The 17779-nt window shown below is 40.6% G+C and overlaps 1 protein-coding gene across 2 annotated transcripts; it reads right to left on the bottom strand.

The window, feature by feature from the left end:
* Window positions 1–194: 194 nt before the first annotated feature.
* On the bottom strand, window positions 195–14665 carry LOC146386203 (malate dehydrogenase, cytoplasmic-like). Of its 2 annotated transcripts, none has more exons than XM_084932282.1 (9): window positions 14248–14665; window positions 7986–8084; window positions 6537–6633; window positions 3816–3991; window positions 2829–2951; window positions 1982–2158; window positions 1785–1898; window positions 1452–1541; window positions 195–631 (listed from the first exon to the last, which is right to left on the bottom strand). In XM_084932282.1, the coding sequence occupies exons 1-9, from the start codon at window positions 14299–14301 to the stop codon at window positions 509–511; spliced, it is 1053 nt and encodes a 350-aa protein (XP_084788408.1). In that variant the 5' UTR covers window positions 14302–14665; the 3' UTR covers window positions 195–508. The 2 variants fall into 2 exon arrangements, with proteins under 2 accessions (XP_084788408.1, XP_084788409.1); XM_084932283.1 differs by lacking the exon at window positions 14248–14665 and adding an exon at window positions 9107–9229.
* Window positions 14666–17779: the final 3114 nt, after the last annotated feature.

The following is a 17779-nucleotide window of genomic DNA, read 5'->3' as shown; positions in this document are numbered from 1 at the left end:
GGTTGTGCTGCACATAATGTCCCCTATACTGCATTCATCTGTCTTTCAGACTGTATTCCGACAGTGGATCATCTATTATAACAGATCCAGTAGGGTATGATAGTTTAACCCCAGTCTTTAAAGAAAAGTTTAAAACCTGTATTGTATCCACTGCTGAGACTCCTAAACATGAAAGAAGCACAAGTGAGGCCTGATTTGGTCTGTCGGTTTCTTGCTTTATTGGTGACATGTTCCGTTACAGTTTCTGGACAGCTACTGCGTGTTATCTACCACCACAGACATTTTTCAGTGTCTTGCAGATGTAGGAGGCCAGGCTATGTTCATTAAACAGGTTTTCTGAAAACCTGAAGTGGCCAAGTGACACACACTCACTCACACACACGCATAAACACATACACACAGAGGTGACACGCGGGCGCCAGCTTGGACGGTTTATTATGGTGGAATCTCAGAGCCGAGAGCAGCGCGCCTTTGGGGGAACTAAATTCTGGACACCGGCGCGTGACAGTCACTGGGAGAGGAAATCCAGGGCAGTGTCTCGCTCCTCCACCAGCTCTGCCGCTGTGGCGTCCATCTTGGCTCGGGAGAAGTCATTGATGGGAAGGCCATCGACCACTTTCCAGGTCTTGTTCTGTGGATAGAGAGAGAAGAGTCAATGGTCGAGCTATGAGATTTATTGCATTTTGTCCAAACTCAACTTCAACTAAGCCTGTCAGCAAAAGAGCATTGTTGTTACACTGTTATTGTTACTGTGCGACAAACATCAACTAAGACCATGAAGTGACTTACATGTGACTAACCTACAGTTTTGGACACTAATGTATCTTATACATCATCTGGGAGACGGGTATATACACTTTATATACAAGTACCAGTTATAATGCCGACTAAATTTACATGAATGTGATGAGGGGCACACGTTCATTTTGCAGCGGTTAAGTAATTAGGCAAGCTAGCCAACCACAAAAACCAAAAGATCCGTTCAGTGAGATAAATGTTCTGTTGATGTCCACTGCAGTATTCTGCTGTTTGACAGGCTTTAATATTTACAGCGTGTTTTTTTTCTTCTTTTTAGCTGATATCAGCTAACATCAGCTTACTTGCTAACGCTGACAAACTGCTTGATGCCCAGGCAAAAAGAAATACACCCTCAACAACCTTAAAGAGTTTGGGCCATGTTCATTTTCTGAACCGATGGAGGCAGAAGAGTGCAGGTGGACATGCTGTTGAAAAGACAAATCGGTTTGCTACAGATTTACAAGCACTAACATTGTTTATTTAGCTTAACATAAGGTCCATAAAGCAGCAGGAGTGTGGGAATGATCTGCAGCAAAATAAATGAATGTTTATGTAGACAGATGTATATAAACCAGCCCAACACAAGAACCTGGACAGATTTTGAACAGTCACTTCCTAATCTGGACCTATTTTACGGTCCAGCATGTATTCACCTTGATTTGGACTGGGAAAGAATAGATCAGGTCCTCTGGGATGTTGTAGGAGTTTCCAGAAGCATAGACACCCATGGAGACAAATTCACCCTTGAAGACAGGTAACAGTTTCAATCAGTTTGCATCAATAACATGTAAGCAGAAATGTATAAAGAAAGACTACAAACTCAGCAACTTGTCTGGAAAAAAAGAAAAGAAAAAGCTTTTTTGATGTAATCTTACAGGTCTTAAGATGAGTACTTACTTTTCTGACCATCGGGATTCTTATTATTGTCAAACACTAAAAAAATAAAATAAAATTGAGCTGGCATTAATCTCTGTATCCACACTGACCTCCTTGGTGCCAAACCAGATGTCCCTCATGTGGTCACAGATGGCCTTGGCGGCAGACATGGCACTGGACAGCTTCCTGGCCTTGATGACAGCAGCACCACGCTGCTGCACTGTCTGCAAGATGAAGAGGAGAAGGTTTCACATTAGAACAAAGTTTCTGTCTGTTTGTTATGTTTGGCATGGAGTCAATAACTCACAGAGATGAAGTCTCCTCTGAGCCAGGCATCGTCCTTGATGGCTTGGTAGGCTTCCGTCTCGGCTCCCTGGAGGTTGACCTTAGCGTGGTGGACATCGGGGTACTGGGTGGAGGAGTGGTTGCCCCAGATGATGACGTTCTTCACTTGGTCAGAGGACACGCCACAGCGCATCGCCACCTTCAGGAGAGAATACAACAACAAAAACAGAAGTAGTATTTTAAAATAGTAACCATGATATGTCAACACTATAATTAATGGTGCGTTTTCCAGTTAGTGATTATTCGATATAAAATCTTTTATCAATATAAGCAAAAAACCCCAAAACAAACTGTTACTGGGGAACTTAAGTGTATTTTTCCATCTGACAGAACACAGAATCGAACCAAAGGAAAGTTTGAGCACCTGAAAAAACACTTTGTGCAACTAAATGTTCTGGGCACTTGTTTGTGCGTGATATTGTTCAGCTGTCTTTGCAAAGACAAATGTCAGTTTTAGATCTTAATGTACATCACAAATTATAATACGGTTCACTCATTGCCACCAAAAAACAAAACAAGTTTAAAGCATGTCCGGACATATTTAGGGCAGAGACGAACTACAGTCACGTCAGATAGGATTTTATGCATTACTATAGTTCAATGTAATTTTACAATTCAAAATAATTTCATGATGACAACTCTCGTCAGCTTGATTTAAGAGTTTCTCACAGAAACTGTCCCAACAGGATGAGTGTTTAATTGCCTCAGTGATGTGTGGTCAACAGCTGGTTGGAGATGTGAGCAGGTTGTCCTGTATTATACAAATGTATATTGTAAACAAAACAATAATAAATTGTAAACACATGTACCTGGGAGCAGGCTCTGTTGTGGTCCAGTCGGGTCAGGCAGGAGAAGTTCTCTTTAGGGATGGATGGAGCAGACTTGGAGGCGATCAGACAGTTGGTGTTTGCGGGGTTTCCAACCACCAAAACCTGTCAGGGTGAGATCCAAACATATCTATCAGACACAGAGTCTGAGACAATTTCCTGAATTTGCTTTGCCTGCAGCAAGCAAATGAACAACTGGCAAAACAGAGCCCTTCTTAAAGTCACAGGGTGAGCAGAATTTAGAAGATGCTCAAATATTCTGTTATCCTGAAAATACACATTTATTTAAAAAATTTTTTTTAAACTTTTAAACTAACGGAGTAATCAAAAACGTAATGTCGGTGTTTACAGTAAAGAACGGCACTAGCGATTTAGCTCTACGCTGGTAGTGACCTGAGTTTGTAGCTGCTCTGTTAAAAGTCATTTCTAAGCAGGGCGGGTTGTTATGGCCCACGGCGCTCTGTTGCATAAACAAACTCAGAAATGAATCACACAAATAAATTTAGCTCTCTTGACAAAAAGGACTTAAAACACAAATATTCTTCTCCCCTTTGTAAACAGAACTCTGGCATGAAAAAGAAAGATTTTTGAAGATAAAGCACTCGGGACTAATCCTCACTGAATTAGAGATTTTAAGATTAGTCACAGTACAAAATGCAAGTTCAACAAAACACACTTGGAACCTTTGGAGACCTGCAGTTCTTTTCTACATTTGAGCTTCTGCAGCAGCATGACGCTGCTGTGTGACGTTCAGCAGAGAAACAGATGGTTTTGACATGCAAAAGACTTTTTCTGGATAAGCACTTTCACTTCCTGTGTTCATCAGCTGCAACTGGCTTATTAAGTCACAGATTTTCAACCAAATATCTGAAAATAATATTATACTAATATAATAATATTCCCCCCCCCCCCAAAAAAAAGCGAATGAAATGAACGTAAATATGGATATAGTGAAAGTCGAGGGGTCACCTTGACAGTCTTCTTCGCATACTTGTCCAGGGCAGCTCCTTGCGTCTTGAAGATGGCCACGTTGGCCTTGAGCAGGTCCTTCCTCTCCATGCCCTCCTTCCTGGGCATTGAACCCACCAAAATGGCGGCATCAATGTCCTTGAAAGCCACTTCTACCTTGTCAGTGGGGATGACCTCTGTTGGAGACGAAGCACGTTAGCTGTCGCAATTGGGACTTAAATATTCCAATATTTTGACAACATTTTGATGAGCGAGATGAGAGATAGCCTTTATTTGTCAGTTGCCCACAGTTGTTTTAGTCTGCAAACCCCAAGCACAATCCTGTCAGGAGATTTTCTTTCTGTGTTTATCATTACACTGCACCATGAGCTATCTGAACAAAAGGGCCCCTGCAGGAACGTAATGATAAGAAAAAGTAAATGCATGGACTGATAAGACACACACTGATTTTTAAAACCAGCATCGGTACCCAGTGTACCCAGACACTCTCCCTGCAAGCGTAACTTTGTCTTTAAATATAAATTTGAGATTTATTTCCCCCAATTTAACTTTTTTTTTTTTTTTAAACACCCTTGTTGCCTTGACTCTGACTTTTAGGACATTTCAGGGCCTGGAGATTAGCTAACTGGGATATAATCATAATTCATGGAGTAAATCATGACTGTCCTTACACATTCTGTGATCACATGACCTGAAGACAAAGCCTGTCACTTCAACTCAAGACCAAAAGCCCAACTCAGACATTTTGATTTTTTTTTTTTAAAGTTCTGACTAAAAATAGCGACTACTTTAATGAAAGTTACAGAAGCTTGGCATCTCAAAGATACGTAGGATATAGCTGATTGGCATGCCTACTATGCGATTTTTTTTGTTCTTAGTTGTGTACAAACTTTGGACAGTAGTATTTATTTTTTAATGACAAAATCAGTGTGATAATTTATAAAAAATGATCATTTTCCAAGTGAAGATAGTCCTCGATAGGGTCACATTAACCTTCTCACAATTTTTACTGTAATAAAAGCTCATTGTTATTGAGCGACTGAGTCCACATGAATATCTGCAGCCTTGGCTGATTCTGCCTTTGCTGATAAGATGTGCTTGATGTCTGATGTTAGACGTAAGCTGGCTGCTATCAGCCTGGACTTCAGTCGGGGTTCATCTCTACTCCATTCATATTTGTCCCACCACTGCTCTGATTGGCTGCTGTGGTGCCTGAACCAGCAGCCAACCAGAAACTGTACTTCAGACACTCCTCCAAAGAGCAGCAGCAGTAGACAGAGAAGGCTTCTGCCCACAGTTTATGAAGGGCACTAGGGCTGCCACAAACGATTATTTTGATAGTCGACTAGTCACCGATTATTTTTGTGATTAGTCGACTAATCAAATCCATTGGACGTAAAAACGTACAGCTTATTGCACCAGCACGCATCTGCTCTCATATAACTATCATTAGTTTACAGCTTTAAGTGTTTAAGGTATGTGCTAACTAAAAATAAAGACAAAATGATAGTTTATTAAATTTTAATGAAATTTGCAGATTGTTTCGGTGAAGTTTAATAAACTCCTTGCTATCTAAAATATAACGGGACACCGGAGTATATTCTCGAGCATCTCACACTTCTGATCAGTTGTCTGCTTGACATTTATTCAGCTGTGTAAAAACTATAACTTTAATCTCAGCCAAACCGATTTACTCAGGAACAAATAAAATACTAAAAAAAGCCAAACAATAACATTTTGAAGTTATCTAAGTGACTTATATATCATGTTTAACCTGAGTAGCAAAAGACGGCGGTGGGTTTGAAAACGATTTGCCGGGTGTCCGGTGTTCTTACCGGCTCTAGTGAACCTTGCCCCCAGCTAGCTATCGAGCTAGTGGGTAACAGAAGTCTCCGAAAACGTCGGAGCGCTTTTGAAAATATGTGGTGTCTTGATAAACTGAGCAGATATTTCAGGTTTACACAGTTATATTCTCGCCTGAAAATATGTTAAACGTTTATTTTGTGACCCAGAAAGAATAATAAGAGTAATATTAAAACTAACTAGCTGCCGCCATTGTTGACAACTGTGCTGGGCTGCGTTATGAATTCTGGGACGCAGCTTCTTCTTCTTCGGGGTTTAACGGCAGCTGGCATACTTGTACATGCAGTGCTGCCATCTTCTGTTTCAGTCCGTTATTACACCCTTAAATCCTATTACTTATTCCTGCTTCTTTTGGGATCTTACAAAGCTTCAAACGAAGCGTCGACTATTAAATCAGTCGTCGACGATTTTAATAGTCGACGTAATCGTGACTAGTCGACTAATCGTGGCAGCCCTAAAGGGCACACACACACACACACACACACACACACACAGAAATGGTGTGTGTACTGCATTCCAGATGGAGCACAACAAGCATCTGTGGCTGTATCTGGCCGCTGACTTCTTAAAATCTCCATCCTTCTATCCACTTGAGCTTAAAATGAGCAATAGACAGCTTTTGAACAATGTATTGGATGCTAACATAATAGAGTGGTTTCTGATTCAAAATAATTTCACCATCATAGCAAAAGCTCTGCAGAATATTTGTCAACATCTTCAAAGGCAGGCAACACCTTTTAAGATTCCAGAAAATAAACAAGCAGTTATTTTTGTAATTAAAAGGCTAATTTAGATCCAACTGATTGAGAAGATTCACCATGCATTCTTGCCATGCACAGACACACGGTGTGGGCTTACCCTTCAGAATGGGGAGGGCGCAGTCCTGCAGCTCCATGACGACTCCATCAAGCACTGGCAGCATGGGGGGGATGTCCAGGAGGATCAAGATGATTGGCTGAGAACACAACATGGTGACATCACAGTAAGACGTAAGACAACTTGAATTATGGTGTTCAATGTGCATCATACAAGTTCAAACCAAACACTTTATTGTAAGTGATATAAAACAAACAAAAAACCCAAAAACTTTTGACTGATTTATTTGTAAGCAAAACAGGGTTTATCGAAGAAAAACACTGATGTGGCTTAAAATTAGATTTTGCTTGTGGCTAAATCTAGGGACAGATAGATACTTGGGGAAATCCATGGTTAACATCAGCCGGGCATCTACAGAATTATTTCGTACTTTGTCTTTCGTCTGGCTAACACTGGCTATTTCTAGCATGTCCTCTAATGTGTAAGCTCTTTCTAGTGAAAATGCTATCTTGAACAGACAGGATCAGTCATTTATCCAAACTCCCTGTGCTGTCCAGTATCCTGGCAGACAAAAGCAAGCAAACTTAAGTCACTTAATAATGCTTTGATAAGGTTATGCAGAGCTCATTTTATAAATGTCGGGAAAAATGTGCAAAACACTCAGTGCAGCATGTTTCAGTATAAGCAAGATTATTATTTTTTGTAATTAAGGTGAATATAGCATGAAAGTGAAAGGATTTGGGACAGATTAGCTCCTTTCTACACCTTGTACAAAGACCTTTCGATGCATTTCCCGGTGTCACCTCCCACATGGAGTGACTCATTAAGGTCATGTTTTAAACTGCAATACTGGCATGGAATCAGGTTTCAGATGCAATCACTAAAGTAGAACCTGTTGTTCCTAAAACTTGTTCTTCCAAACCTTAAAAAGTGTGGAAGTTTTCCCATGCTTTTCTCCAATGCCTTCCTAAATCCATATTAGTTATTAAAGCTCTGTTATTTTATTCTAATAGCATACCTTTGCATGATTACGAGTTTAATACTCTTACATTGGCTTCATCTTCTAAAACAAGCTGTTTTAGCCCCTCCCACTTAGAGACCACACTCCCTTTAAGTCAACTTTCTTCAAATGGCTGCACTCATCAAACATAAGAGTGAACAGCAAGTGGGAGGGGCTTTTGTGTTTACAGGCAGCACTGTGTACATGAGATGTCCATATCAGTGAAAGAGCGTTTAGAGCAGCCTGAGCTTTAGGCTCACAGAGACTACTTGTTCATAAAGAGGCCTTTTATTTGAAAACTTTGTTCACTTCTCCTTTTTCCCTACACTCTCTCGCAGATCAGAACTCCATTAACTATCCCTGAATTAAGGCATGTTCATTACTCGTGGTAATTCCATTATATAACAGTCCCAGTTAGAGATCGGGATCTGGGAGAAGGGGACTCTGCTGCTTCTGAACATTATGTAATCAAAGCTCAGAATAAATCTCACCTGGTCCTTCCCGAACACATCTCCCTTGGCGATGCTGTACAGCAGGGAGTAGGCAATCTGGCCAGCAGCGCCGGTCACCAGAACACGGATTGGTTCAGCCTGCGTAGACAGAAACATTAGCGTCACTGACCCAGTTAAACAACTGAGGCAGGAAATGAAGGAGCAGTAACTATCATTGTTGGCTCACTGGCTGTGACTTTTCTTTCTAGTTGAAAAGCACATATGTATAACAAACTAAATCTTTACATTGAGGACAGTGATGTCTTCCTCATAGACAAAACTTCACAACAAAGCCCGTTATGAAAATCAGGACAAACAGAATGATCTAATATTCTTGCATAATAGCAAGAGTAGCAAAATTGTTTATTTTCTGTGAGCACTTAGTATCTCTGTCTCATTGTCCATGCATGAAATTCATCAAGCAGTGGACAGACATACTTAAGTATATACAAGCATGAAAGGAATTCCTTTCATGCTTGTATAACTTCGTACTCACTTTAATGAGAAATAATCAATGAAATGGGCGAATTGCATACAGGGTTAACGTGCATTTTAAACACAAAATAAACTGCAGACACGTATGTTCAGAGCCCGCCTTGCATTATTTCTAACTGGGCGGTTTGTAAGAGAGATTTCAATCGGATGGAGCTCCTGTTGTGATTGGTTACCCCAACAGATTGAAAGAAAAGGCCGCTGATGTAATTTGATGCCGATGCCACGCCACCGCCTCTCCTTCATATTAAAATGGAGGTTTTGATGTACATTGAACCAGCGACTGTTAAACAGTACAGCGGTGCACTAACCCGCAACAGACCGTTGCTGTATTACATCTTCCGTATTTTCGATAACGCATCTCCTTCCTGCGCCACAGCCTGCGCGTGTCTGCTTTGCCCTTGGGTCTCGTACGAACACAAAGATAACCTTTATTAAAAACTCGTAACACCATCAGCATGAAGTGAGATGAAACAATTACTCTGCCGCCTTCTTGCCAATGTCAATGTTAACGATTAGTGCATCATTAAATAAACCTTTTTTTTAACCAAGATAAACGGTATTATGATATTCGACGTCTAATTTACATAGTTAATATCAGCCAACGAGGTCAAAATATTCCAGCTTACCATTTTAACTAGCGAATGTAGATAGGTTTGCTGTGCGGTGCCTGATTCCCCCTGTCAGAGTCGGACTGGACTGCGGGGTCACCTCTAGCCTTGAGCTGCAAGTCAGGCGGCGAACCGACTCTTCACACTCACCATGGGATTTGTAGTCCTTTTCAATATTAATTCAGATGTTTTGACACAGCCGAGAATACAGAAAAGAACCCATTCTCCCACAATGCATCACTCTGGTGAAACCGCGCCCCATTGTGCTGAATATGGTGGATGATTTTCTGAAAAGCGTCCTTTTTAACAGAGCATCTATAAACTGTATGTTGTCGACATCTTGTGGTCGGCAGCGGAACATCATCATTTGTTTCGCAAAATGACAGCTTTGAAACTCAAGAACGGCATTATTTACACTTAAAGAAGTATGTTTAAGGCCCTCTCTATGGAACGTTTTAAGAATGAGCAATCTAAGAAACGAAAACACTAATGGAATAACATAACACTGGGAATATGGGGACTCAACACTGACCTAATGAATGGAACCCCGTAAACTTTTCTGGCCCTAAAACTACCGAAATATATCAAGAAGTGGATGAATTCCCTTAAAATTCTTAGAACGCTTCAATAGTCAATTAAGTATTCACAGAACTGAGGTGAAACACACACACACACACACACACACACACACAAATTCCCCTCTTGCTCCTGCAGGCAGTCTTTATTCTTCAAGCTGGGTCCTCTACCAGAGCTGGCAGCTTGAGGGTCCTGCACAGTATCTTTGCTGTTCCTAGGACGGCGCTCCTCTGGACAGAGATCTCAGATGTTGTTCCTGGGATCTGCTGGAGCCACTCACCTAGCTTCAGGGTCACTGCACCTTGTGCTCTGATTACCACAGGGACCACTGTTACCTTCACCCTCCACACCTTCTCGAGCTCTTCTCTGAGCCCTTGGTACTTTTCCAGCTTCTTGTGTTCCTTCTTCCTGATGTTGCTGTCATTCGGTATCGCTACGTCTATCACTACGGCCGTCTTCCTGTGCTTGTCCACCATTACTAAGTCTGGTTGGTTAGCCATCACCATTTATGTCCATCTGTATCTGGATGTCCCACAGGATCTTAGCTCGGTCATTCTCGACCACCCTAGGGGGTGTCTCCCATTTTGACCTCCAGACATCCAGGCCATGCTTGGCACACACTATGCCGGCCACTTGGTTATGGCGTTCCATGTATGCCCTGCCTGCTAGAATCTTGCACTCTGCTGTGATGTACTGGAGCATCTTTACACAGCCTTCATCTGGGGCCTTGCTTGGTTGTGATAGACCCCAGCCTCTAAGGATCGTGTACTTAGAGCTTGTTCATGTGCTTCCATGATTAGAGCCTCTGTGCTGTCTTTCAATCCAGCTTTGTCAGCCTACTGGTAGGATTTATAGATGTCAGCCACTTCCTCTATCTGCCGGTGGTACATACCATGCAGAGGACTTCTCCTTCCATGATGGTTCCTCCTCTTGCTCTACTTTCTTGGGTTGCTGCTGCCTCAGGTATTCATTGAACACCTGGTCGGTTGTGGCCATCTTCCTGATATAACCAAGGATGTTCGTTGTCTCATCTTCGACTGTGGTACTGACACTCACTAGTCTCCGGCCTCCTTCCTTCCGCTAAGCGTACAGTTTCAGGGTGCTGGACTTGGGATGAAACCCTCCATGCATGGTCAGGAGCTTCATTGTATTGATGTCAGTGGCTTCTATCTTCTCCTTAGGCCAACTTATTATTGTAGCAGGGTACCTGATCGTGGGCAGGGCGTGGGTGTTGATAGCCCAGATCTTGTTCTCTTCATTCAGCTCACTCCTCAGGACTTGCCTGACCCTCTGCAGGAACTTAGTGGTTGCGGCTTTCCTAGCGGCCTCTGCATAGTTCCCATTTGCCTGTGGGATTCCCATGTACTTGTAGCTGTCTTCGATGTCTGCAATGTTGCCTATGCAGAACAGCGCATCTCCTTGGTAGATCCCACACTTGATGGTGACTTGTGCTATGGGCTTGAAGTCGACCTCTATTGTTGTACCCATTGACCCATTGAGTTTGTGATGAAAACTCTTAGAGTCCTAAAACATGGTGGAGGTAGAGACTGCATGTGTGGTTAAGAGTTTAAGTGAGTCACTAGTGTTTATTGATGATTTAACTGCTGATAGCGGTAGCAGGATCAATCTCAAGTGTACAGAATCTCTTCATTGTATCAGTGAGCCTTTTACATGAACCAAGCCTTTTGGACCCTTATCATCCATGGAAAGTACTTCTGGAACTTCCTCAAAGGACTTGACGATTTTTTCCATTAAATTCAAGATGAAGTTCATCATGCATTACATGACATTAAGTGTTTATAGATTAATGTCAAACCGTTTTCTTTTCCGATTAATGAGTGAACATTTTGCGACTGTGTGAGGTGTCAGAATTTCTTATAGTTTGCATTTTAGAATTCAAATTCTTAACAGTCTTTTCATTTCTTTTATTATTATTTTTTTGTTGAAAAACAATACAAATCAAATCAGGCCAGCAAACAGGTGTTATTGCACAGGGATTGGTGTAATACAGGTTTATACTTCCGAATTAATTTTTTTTATAGTACTTTCAAGCTCAGAATTGGATATGAATAATGGAGTCATTTCAATGATTTCATGTTTACTTATTATTATTATTATTATTATTATTATTATTAGTTTTTTTTATTTTTTTTTTTATAATTACAAAAATAAAAAAACAAAAACAAAATAATTTTTCAACTATGAGATGAAGTATTTCTCATTCTCTCTGTAAGTCAGAAGCATAGTAGATGACACCTTTTGGCTACCAACAATATTATAAATAGTAAATGCATTTTTGCTTTACTTATAATATCTCTGACTATTCACACCAAGCACATTTATTCTACATCTAAGTACTTGGAACCTGTGTATTTTTAAAAGACCAGGCTTTTCAGGCTCATCAGAACTCATGAGGTTCCCTTACTAACCTCCTCAAGAATCCCTGAAATCCTGTTAAATGTTTCCTCTGGGATTTTTTTTCCCCACTCCAAGACCCCTATAACATCATGTAGGCTTTTTTTATTTACCACAAATCTTTGCCTTTGAGACTTTTGTTTCAGTTGATTTGTATCCTCTTTAAAGCATCTAAAACTCTAAAGATTTCATTTCAAACTCTAAGCAGCAATATGTTTTCCTCAAAACATCGCCCCTGATGTAGATAGTAGAAAAAGTCAATCTGAAAAAGTCAGTCAGATTTACAGTAAGGTGTGAATTATTTTGATTGCTTTCAAGTCAGGGCCAAAAGTGAACAGTTACTTTTGGTGAGTTCACTTCATGCACTACAGGAAGCTAACATGATCAGCTGCTATCTTGTTAAGTTGCCAGTCAACCTAGCAGGGGGTAAAGTTGCACTGAGCTGAGCTATCTAATCTGCTGTTGTGTTGTGGCACAACCAAGGTCACAAACAAGAGTCAGGAGGCTGAAGTGACCTGATAGCTTAGCGGTTAGAATGCATTTCACATGGGGAAAATAAAATAACTTCGAGCTGTGAGTCCCCTGTTTTTCACAAGTCATTCCTCTGCCCTCTTTCCACTCTAACTATCCAATGATGCCAAAACTTCTTTCTTTTTAATGTACTTTCTCTATGCATCCTTTCCCATTGCTCGTTGATGCTTAACCTATAAAAGAAATCCAAATTTAACAACAAAATGTAGCCTTTTAAAAATATTTAACCACAGTTATACTGATAGTTACACTGATAAATATAGGATATAGTGGTAAGGTATGTTTTTAAAGAGAGTGTTTTTTTTTGGCTTTAAATGGGTGTCAATCCTAATCAGGGACTGCAAATATCCAATCTGAAAAAGAATTATAACACAATGCAGAAAGCCTGAATGGGAGAGTCAAGGCTGTAGCGGCACATTTTCATATTCAGCCATCACACATTTTTTGGCTGTGTAGTGTATTTTAGCAACTGATAACTGAAGGGAGGGAAGTGAAGGAATGCAGGGTCTGTTCTAGGAGAAACAAACAGAGGACCAAGTGAGTTTTTCAGTTACAGTCAGAATTCTTCTGCATATCATTCAGCTCAGCCATGTTGGATTTGTGTGGGCCCCGTTAAACTTTCCCGAAACAGGTCTGTGTTGGCGGTAGCTGGGCGGGAACTGACCGCGGTGCTGATAATCTGCAGCGTGGTGTACTGAATCAAAGCAGCGGGAACAACCACCGGTGTATGGCCTTCAAAATAAAAGGATGAAACGTGTATAATATTTGCTAAGCCTTCATTGGCAGACAAAACATCTATGTTACACGATTTATGTCCTTTTATTCTGTTTATATAGTTTTAAGGATGTTTTTCTTAGGTGCACTGTACATAGGTTCCTGTATGAGCTGGGAGAGACTCCAGCAAGCCAGGGAATTTTTTTGTGTGTTCATTTTTCATGCAGAACAAAGGTTTAGGGTGTTGATTTATTATTCATTCAAATGTTTTAAGTTTACTCTGTGTAATTATTCTTTTCAATTTTACTTAAAAAAAAACAACATGTTTTATCATAGTTTTAATTTGGACATTATCATAATATATTTACTATTGTACTTTCTGCCGTGCCAATGGTGTATCTTCATGCTGGAGTTAAAAAAACAAAAACAAAATCGGGGGGCTTTTCTTTTATTTTGAAGAAACCCTGCGGAAGTTGGTTTGCTTATTTTAGTTTGGTTGTCAGTGTAAGCTTTACCAAAGCTGCTAAGTGTGAAGGCGACGGCTGTTGTCAAATCAATGACAACGGGGTGAGAGAAAGACGCAACCTGCTGAGTTTCTTCATTCACATGAATGTAGCATAGGGTTTCCGGTAGCCAGTTTCATACCAGTAGTTAAACGCAAAAGGCCCAGGTGAAACACAACATAGGGCTGTATAAGTTAACCATCGGTTTACTACAACAGTTAGAACAAACGACAATGACATGCACCTGTCTAACGCAGACATGAATTATTAATATCAATTAGTTCGAAAGCTAAAGTGAATAGTGACCGTTTGCATCGGTCAAGTTTGACTTTACGATGCGTTCAAGGACGCGTCGTCAGCTCCGTCCCCGAGGTGGTAAAACTAACATCCTATGCTTTGCTGATGCTGATTTCCACTCACCCGCGATGAAACGGTCCGCATCACCAGATACATGGAAGTCAGCAGCGTTAACATGGTGCCGCTGGTGTTTAGTTGTCTTCTACTAAAAACAGACGTCCTCTGAAGCAGAAATGGCGCCTCAGTAACGAGGGAAAGACACACAGACACCCTCAGAAAGAGAATACGGCAGGCGAGGATCCCACCGCGACACCAAAAGCGACTGTACCCGCGGTGCAGTCACATTCACGGCTTCTTGTTTCTCGTATGCCCGAGTCACACCTCCACTCTCTACCTATACACACACATTAACACACAAACACACACGATTGCTGCAGTCCGTCTAGTCCCTTAATGAGATTTTGAGGACGCAAATAGCCTCTGACCAAACCGCTAAAGCTTTTCCTCTGCAACCATAGGTGTAAATTAATCGTCATAATGGGCGTAATATAGTAGTGCTTTTCTAATAAGAATATCTGTAGTAGGTGACGTCACTGCAGGGGAACGGGATATCATGGCTGCTCCAACCCAAAATGTATGTTTTTCAGGTCACATGAGGACTGCTGCAGAATCAGCGCTGTCTTGGAAGGAAAGCAAGGAGCAATAGTAATGCAGGTACTGATACAGAGATGTGCAAAGACATTCAGACAGGGCTCGATTTAAAGACAGAAAAACTCACAATGTTCAAATAAACTGTTTTGAGGTTAGGGGAGTTCAGGCACAATAAAGTTGGCCACAATTATATTTGATCATGTAATAATCAATCTATTGTTTCTTGATTAATTGATTTAACTACTCTTTTGATGATAAATGTTCAAATAGGAAGATGGAACCTAAAGTATATTTACATTTTAAGGAGACTAAGGTGAAATATAAGTTTGGACACACCTTCTCATTTAATGTTTTTTCTTTATTTTCACTTCTTTCTACATTGTAGATACATACTGAAGATGTCAAATATATGAAGCAAGATATATGGAATTATGTAGCAAAGAAAAAAAAAGATAAATAACTCTAAATATATTGCTTTGTTGACAGCACCGCAAACCTTTGGCCTTCTCTCACTGAGCTTCATGATGTAGTCACCTGAAATGGTTTTCACTTCACAGGTGTGCCTTGTCAGGGTTCATTTGTGGAATTTCTTGCCTTCTTAATGAGGTTGGGACGATCAGTTGTGTTGTGCAGAAGTCAGGTTGGTACAGAGCTGACAGCCCTATTTGACAACTGTTAGAATTCATATCATGGCAAGAACCAATCAGCTAAGTAAAGAGAAATGACAGTCCATCATTACTTTAAGAACTGAAGGTCAGTCAGTCCGGAAAATTGCTAAAACTTTGAATGTGTCCCCAAGTTCAGTTGCAAAAATCATCAAGCGGTATGACAAAACTGGCTCACATGAGGACCGCCGCAAGAAAGACAGAGTTAAATCTGTCAGTTTTTAAAAGCAAGGCTCCATTGTGTAAATTAGCATATTTATGCATAGTGTAGCAGTATTCATGTCTACTTTAAAATCACTTTAAAAAGCTAGTGTTCACAAAGAAAGATGCAGAGTTGCAGTAAGCTGCAATAAGTAAACATACCGATGCCAGTAGCTGTGCGTGCTGACATTGTTCACATAGGACATTTTACATGCTGGCAGGTTTCTGACTGGGGGACCTGTACCCATTCATTATTGTTCATTATTATTCTGTGGTTTTGGTTACCTTGGGTGTTTGTACTCTTCTGTTTCATGGTTCATGTTCCTATGTTCTGTGTCCCCCAGTCTGTGTTAAGTTGGTGTGTTATGTCATTACGTGTATGTGTTTCCTGTTTTACTTTGAAGGTCCGTGTTTGTTCTTAGTGTGTTCACTTTACTCTTCCCCTGTCTCGTCAGGTCGGATTACTCCCAGCTGTGCCCTCCTTTTGTGTCTCATTCCCTCGTTATCCTTCTGTGTATTTAAACCTTGTGTCTGCCTCTGTTAGTTGCTGGTTCGTCTGTGTTGTTCCCCTCGGTCTCTCCTCGTACCTCCCTGTATCTTGGTCTCTGGTTAGTTCTGTTAGTTTTTTCAAGTTTAGGTTTTCTTAGTTCATGCTCACCCTCACCATTTCTGTTTGTGTTCACTTTTGTTCAATAAATACTCACCTGCACCAGAGCTGCCGCATTTTGGGTCCTTTCTACAAACTCCACACGTCCGCTACACCAGACGTGACACTTATGCACAGATGCAGCACTGATTCATTCTGTGAGTTATATGCCTTTTGTATTCTTGTACTATTCTTAAGTCAGAATGAAGTCGTTTAACAAACTTTCCTATGAAAGTAGTCAGGTGGAGACTGACCAATAATAACTGAAAAAGTATCCAATACTCACTGAAGAAGTTGAGTTTTGCACAGTACTGTGTGTATTATCATTCTTGCTTTAAATACTGCAGCTATTTAGGGAAGGGAAACAGAAAAAGAACGGTAGACACAAAGTAACTCCTAAAAACTATACAATACTTTTCAAATGATTGTAAATGTGTTTCATACTGTTGCACCTGCTGACTCCTGTCAGTAGAGGTCACTATATGCATACAGGTGCAATATGGTGGCTTCTCTTTTGCAGTCAGAGGGGTCATGTTTCGAGAATATTTGGAGTAGAAAATAGTTAAGCACACGTGAATATGTATACAGAAATTAAAGAATGTTATTTCAAATAGTTAATAGTAATGTCAATAATTGTGTGAGTCTAAATGCTATATATTAATATTAACTCTCTCCAACCGCTCTGTGGAACAAGACATGGCTATTATTATTATTATTATTATTATTATTATTATTATTTTGCAAAGTGCTGGTCTTATGAATTAATCTTATGGTCTATGAGTTCTGTCTGGCACAGTGGTTAGCACTGCTGCCATATAGCAAGAAGGTCTTGGGTTTGAATCCACCATCTGGCTTCTGTGTAGAGTTTGTATGCTCTGTCTGTGTGTGATCTCACTGGGTACTCTGCGTTCCTCCCACAGTCCAAAGACATGGTGTTAGTGGGGTTAGGTTAATTAGTAATTCTAAATTGCCCATAGGTGTGAAAGGTAGTCTGTCTCTCTATGTAAACCCTGTGACAACTAAAGCATTTACTTTAGCATTATATAAACCTTTTTGCAAATTAACAAAAATAACAATTCTGGTGATGACAAATACTCACATAGCTGTGACCCCCACTGACCTGGCAGCCTGCCCCTGCTTCAATCTTGTGATAACTTATTGTGAGGTGAATTCTTCTTTCATGCTGATATTGGTAGCACAGATAGTCACGACTAGGCACACTTAAGTTATTTGAACAGCATGTCCAAACCTGGCAAATAACAGCCAGCCAGCTAATCAGTCAGTCAGTCATAGCACACATAATCTGAGTACGTATCAGTATAAGTAATATGGGGAGAGAAATCCTTACACTGGGGCTCTTAAAAAGACAGTTTGTTTGGTTTTAACATCATGTACAGACAGGGGTTAAAGTTAGATTTGGCAGATGGGAGGACTCTAAGATCAGGTGTACAGGTGCAGAGTGGGGAAAAGAATTATTTATAAATAATCAGTA

The sequence above is a fragment of the Perissodus microlepis genome, chromosome 6, assembly GCF_051167445.1.
Source record: "Perissodus microlepis isolate ML-2025 ecotype Zambia chromosome 6, ASM5116744v1, whole genome shotgun sequence".
Classification (NCBI taxonomy): Eukaryota; Metazoa; Chordata; class Actinopteri; order Cichliformes; family Cichlidae; genus Perissodus; species Perissodus microlepis.
This window is presented reverse-complemented; position numbering and strand designations above follow the sequence as displayed.

Excerpts from the sequence above, each read along its gene's own strand:
- LOC146386203 (XM_084932282.1), bottom strand. The coding sequence starts at position 14,301 with ATGTTAACGCTGCTGACTTCCATGTATCTGGTGATGCGGACCGTTTCA. Across the intron at positions 6,634-7,985 it reads ATGTGTTCGGGAAGGACCAG|CCAATCATCTTGATCCTCCT; the intron begins GTGAGATTTATT and ends TTGTGTTCTCAG. Across the intron at positions 2,159-2,828 it reads ACAACAGAGCCTGCTCCCAG|GTGGCGATGCGCTGTGGCGT; the intron begins GTACATGTGTTT and ends TCTCTCCTGAAG.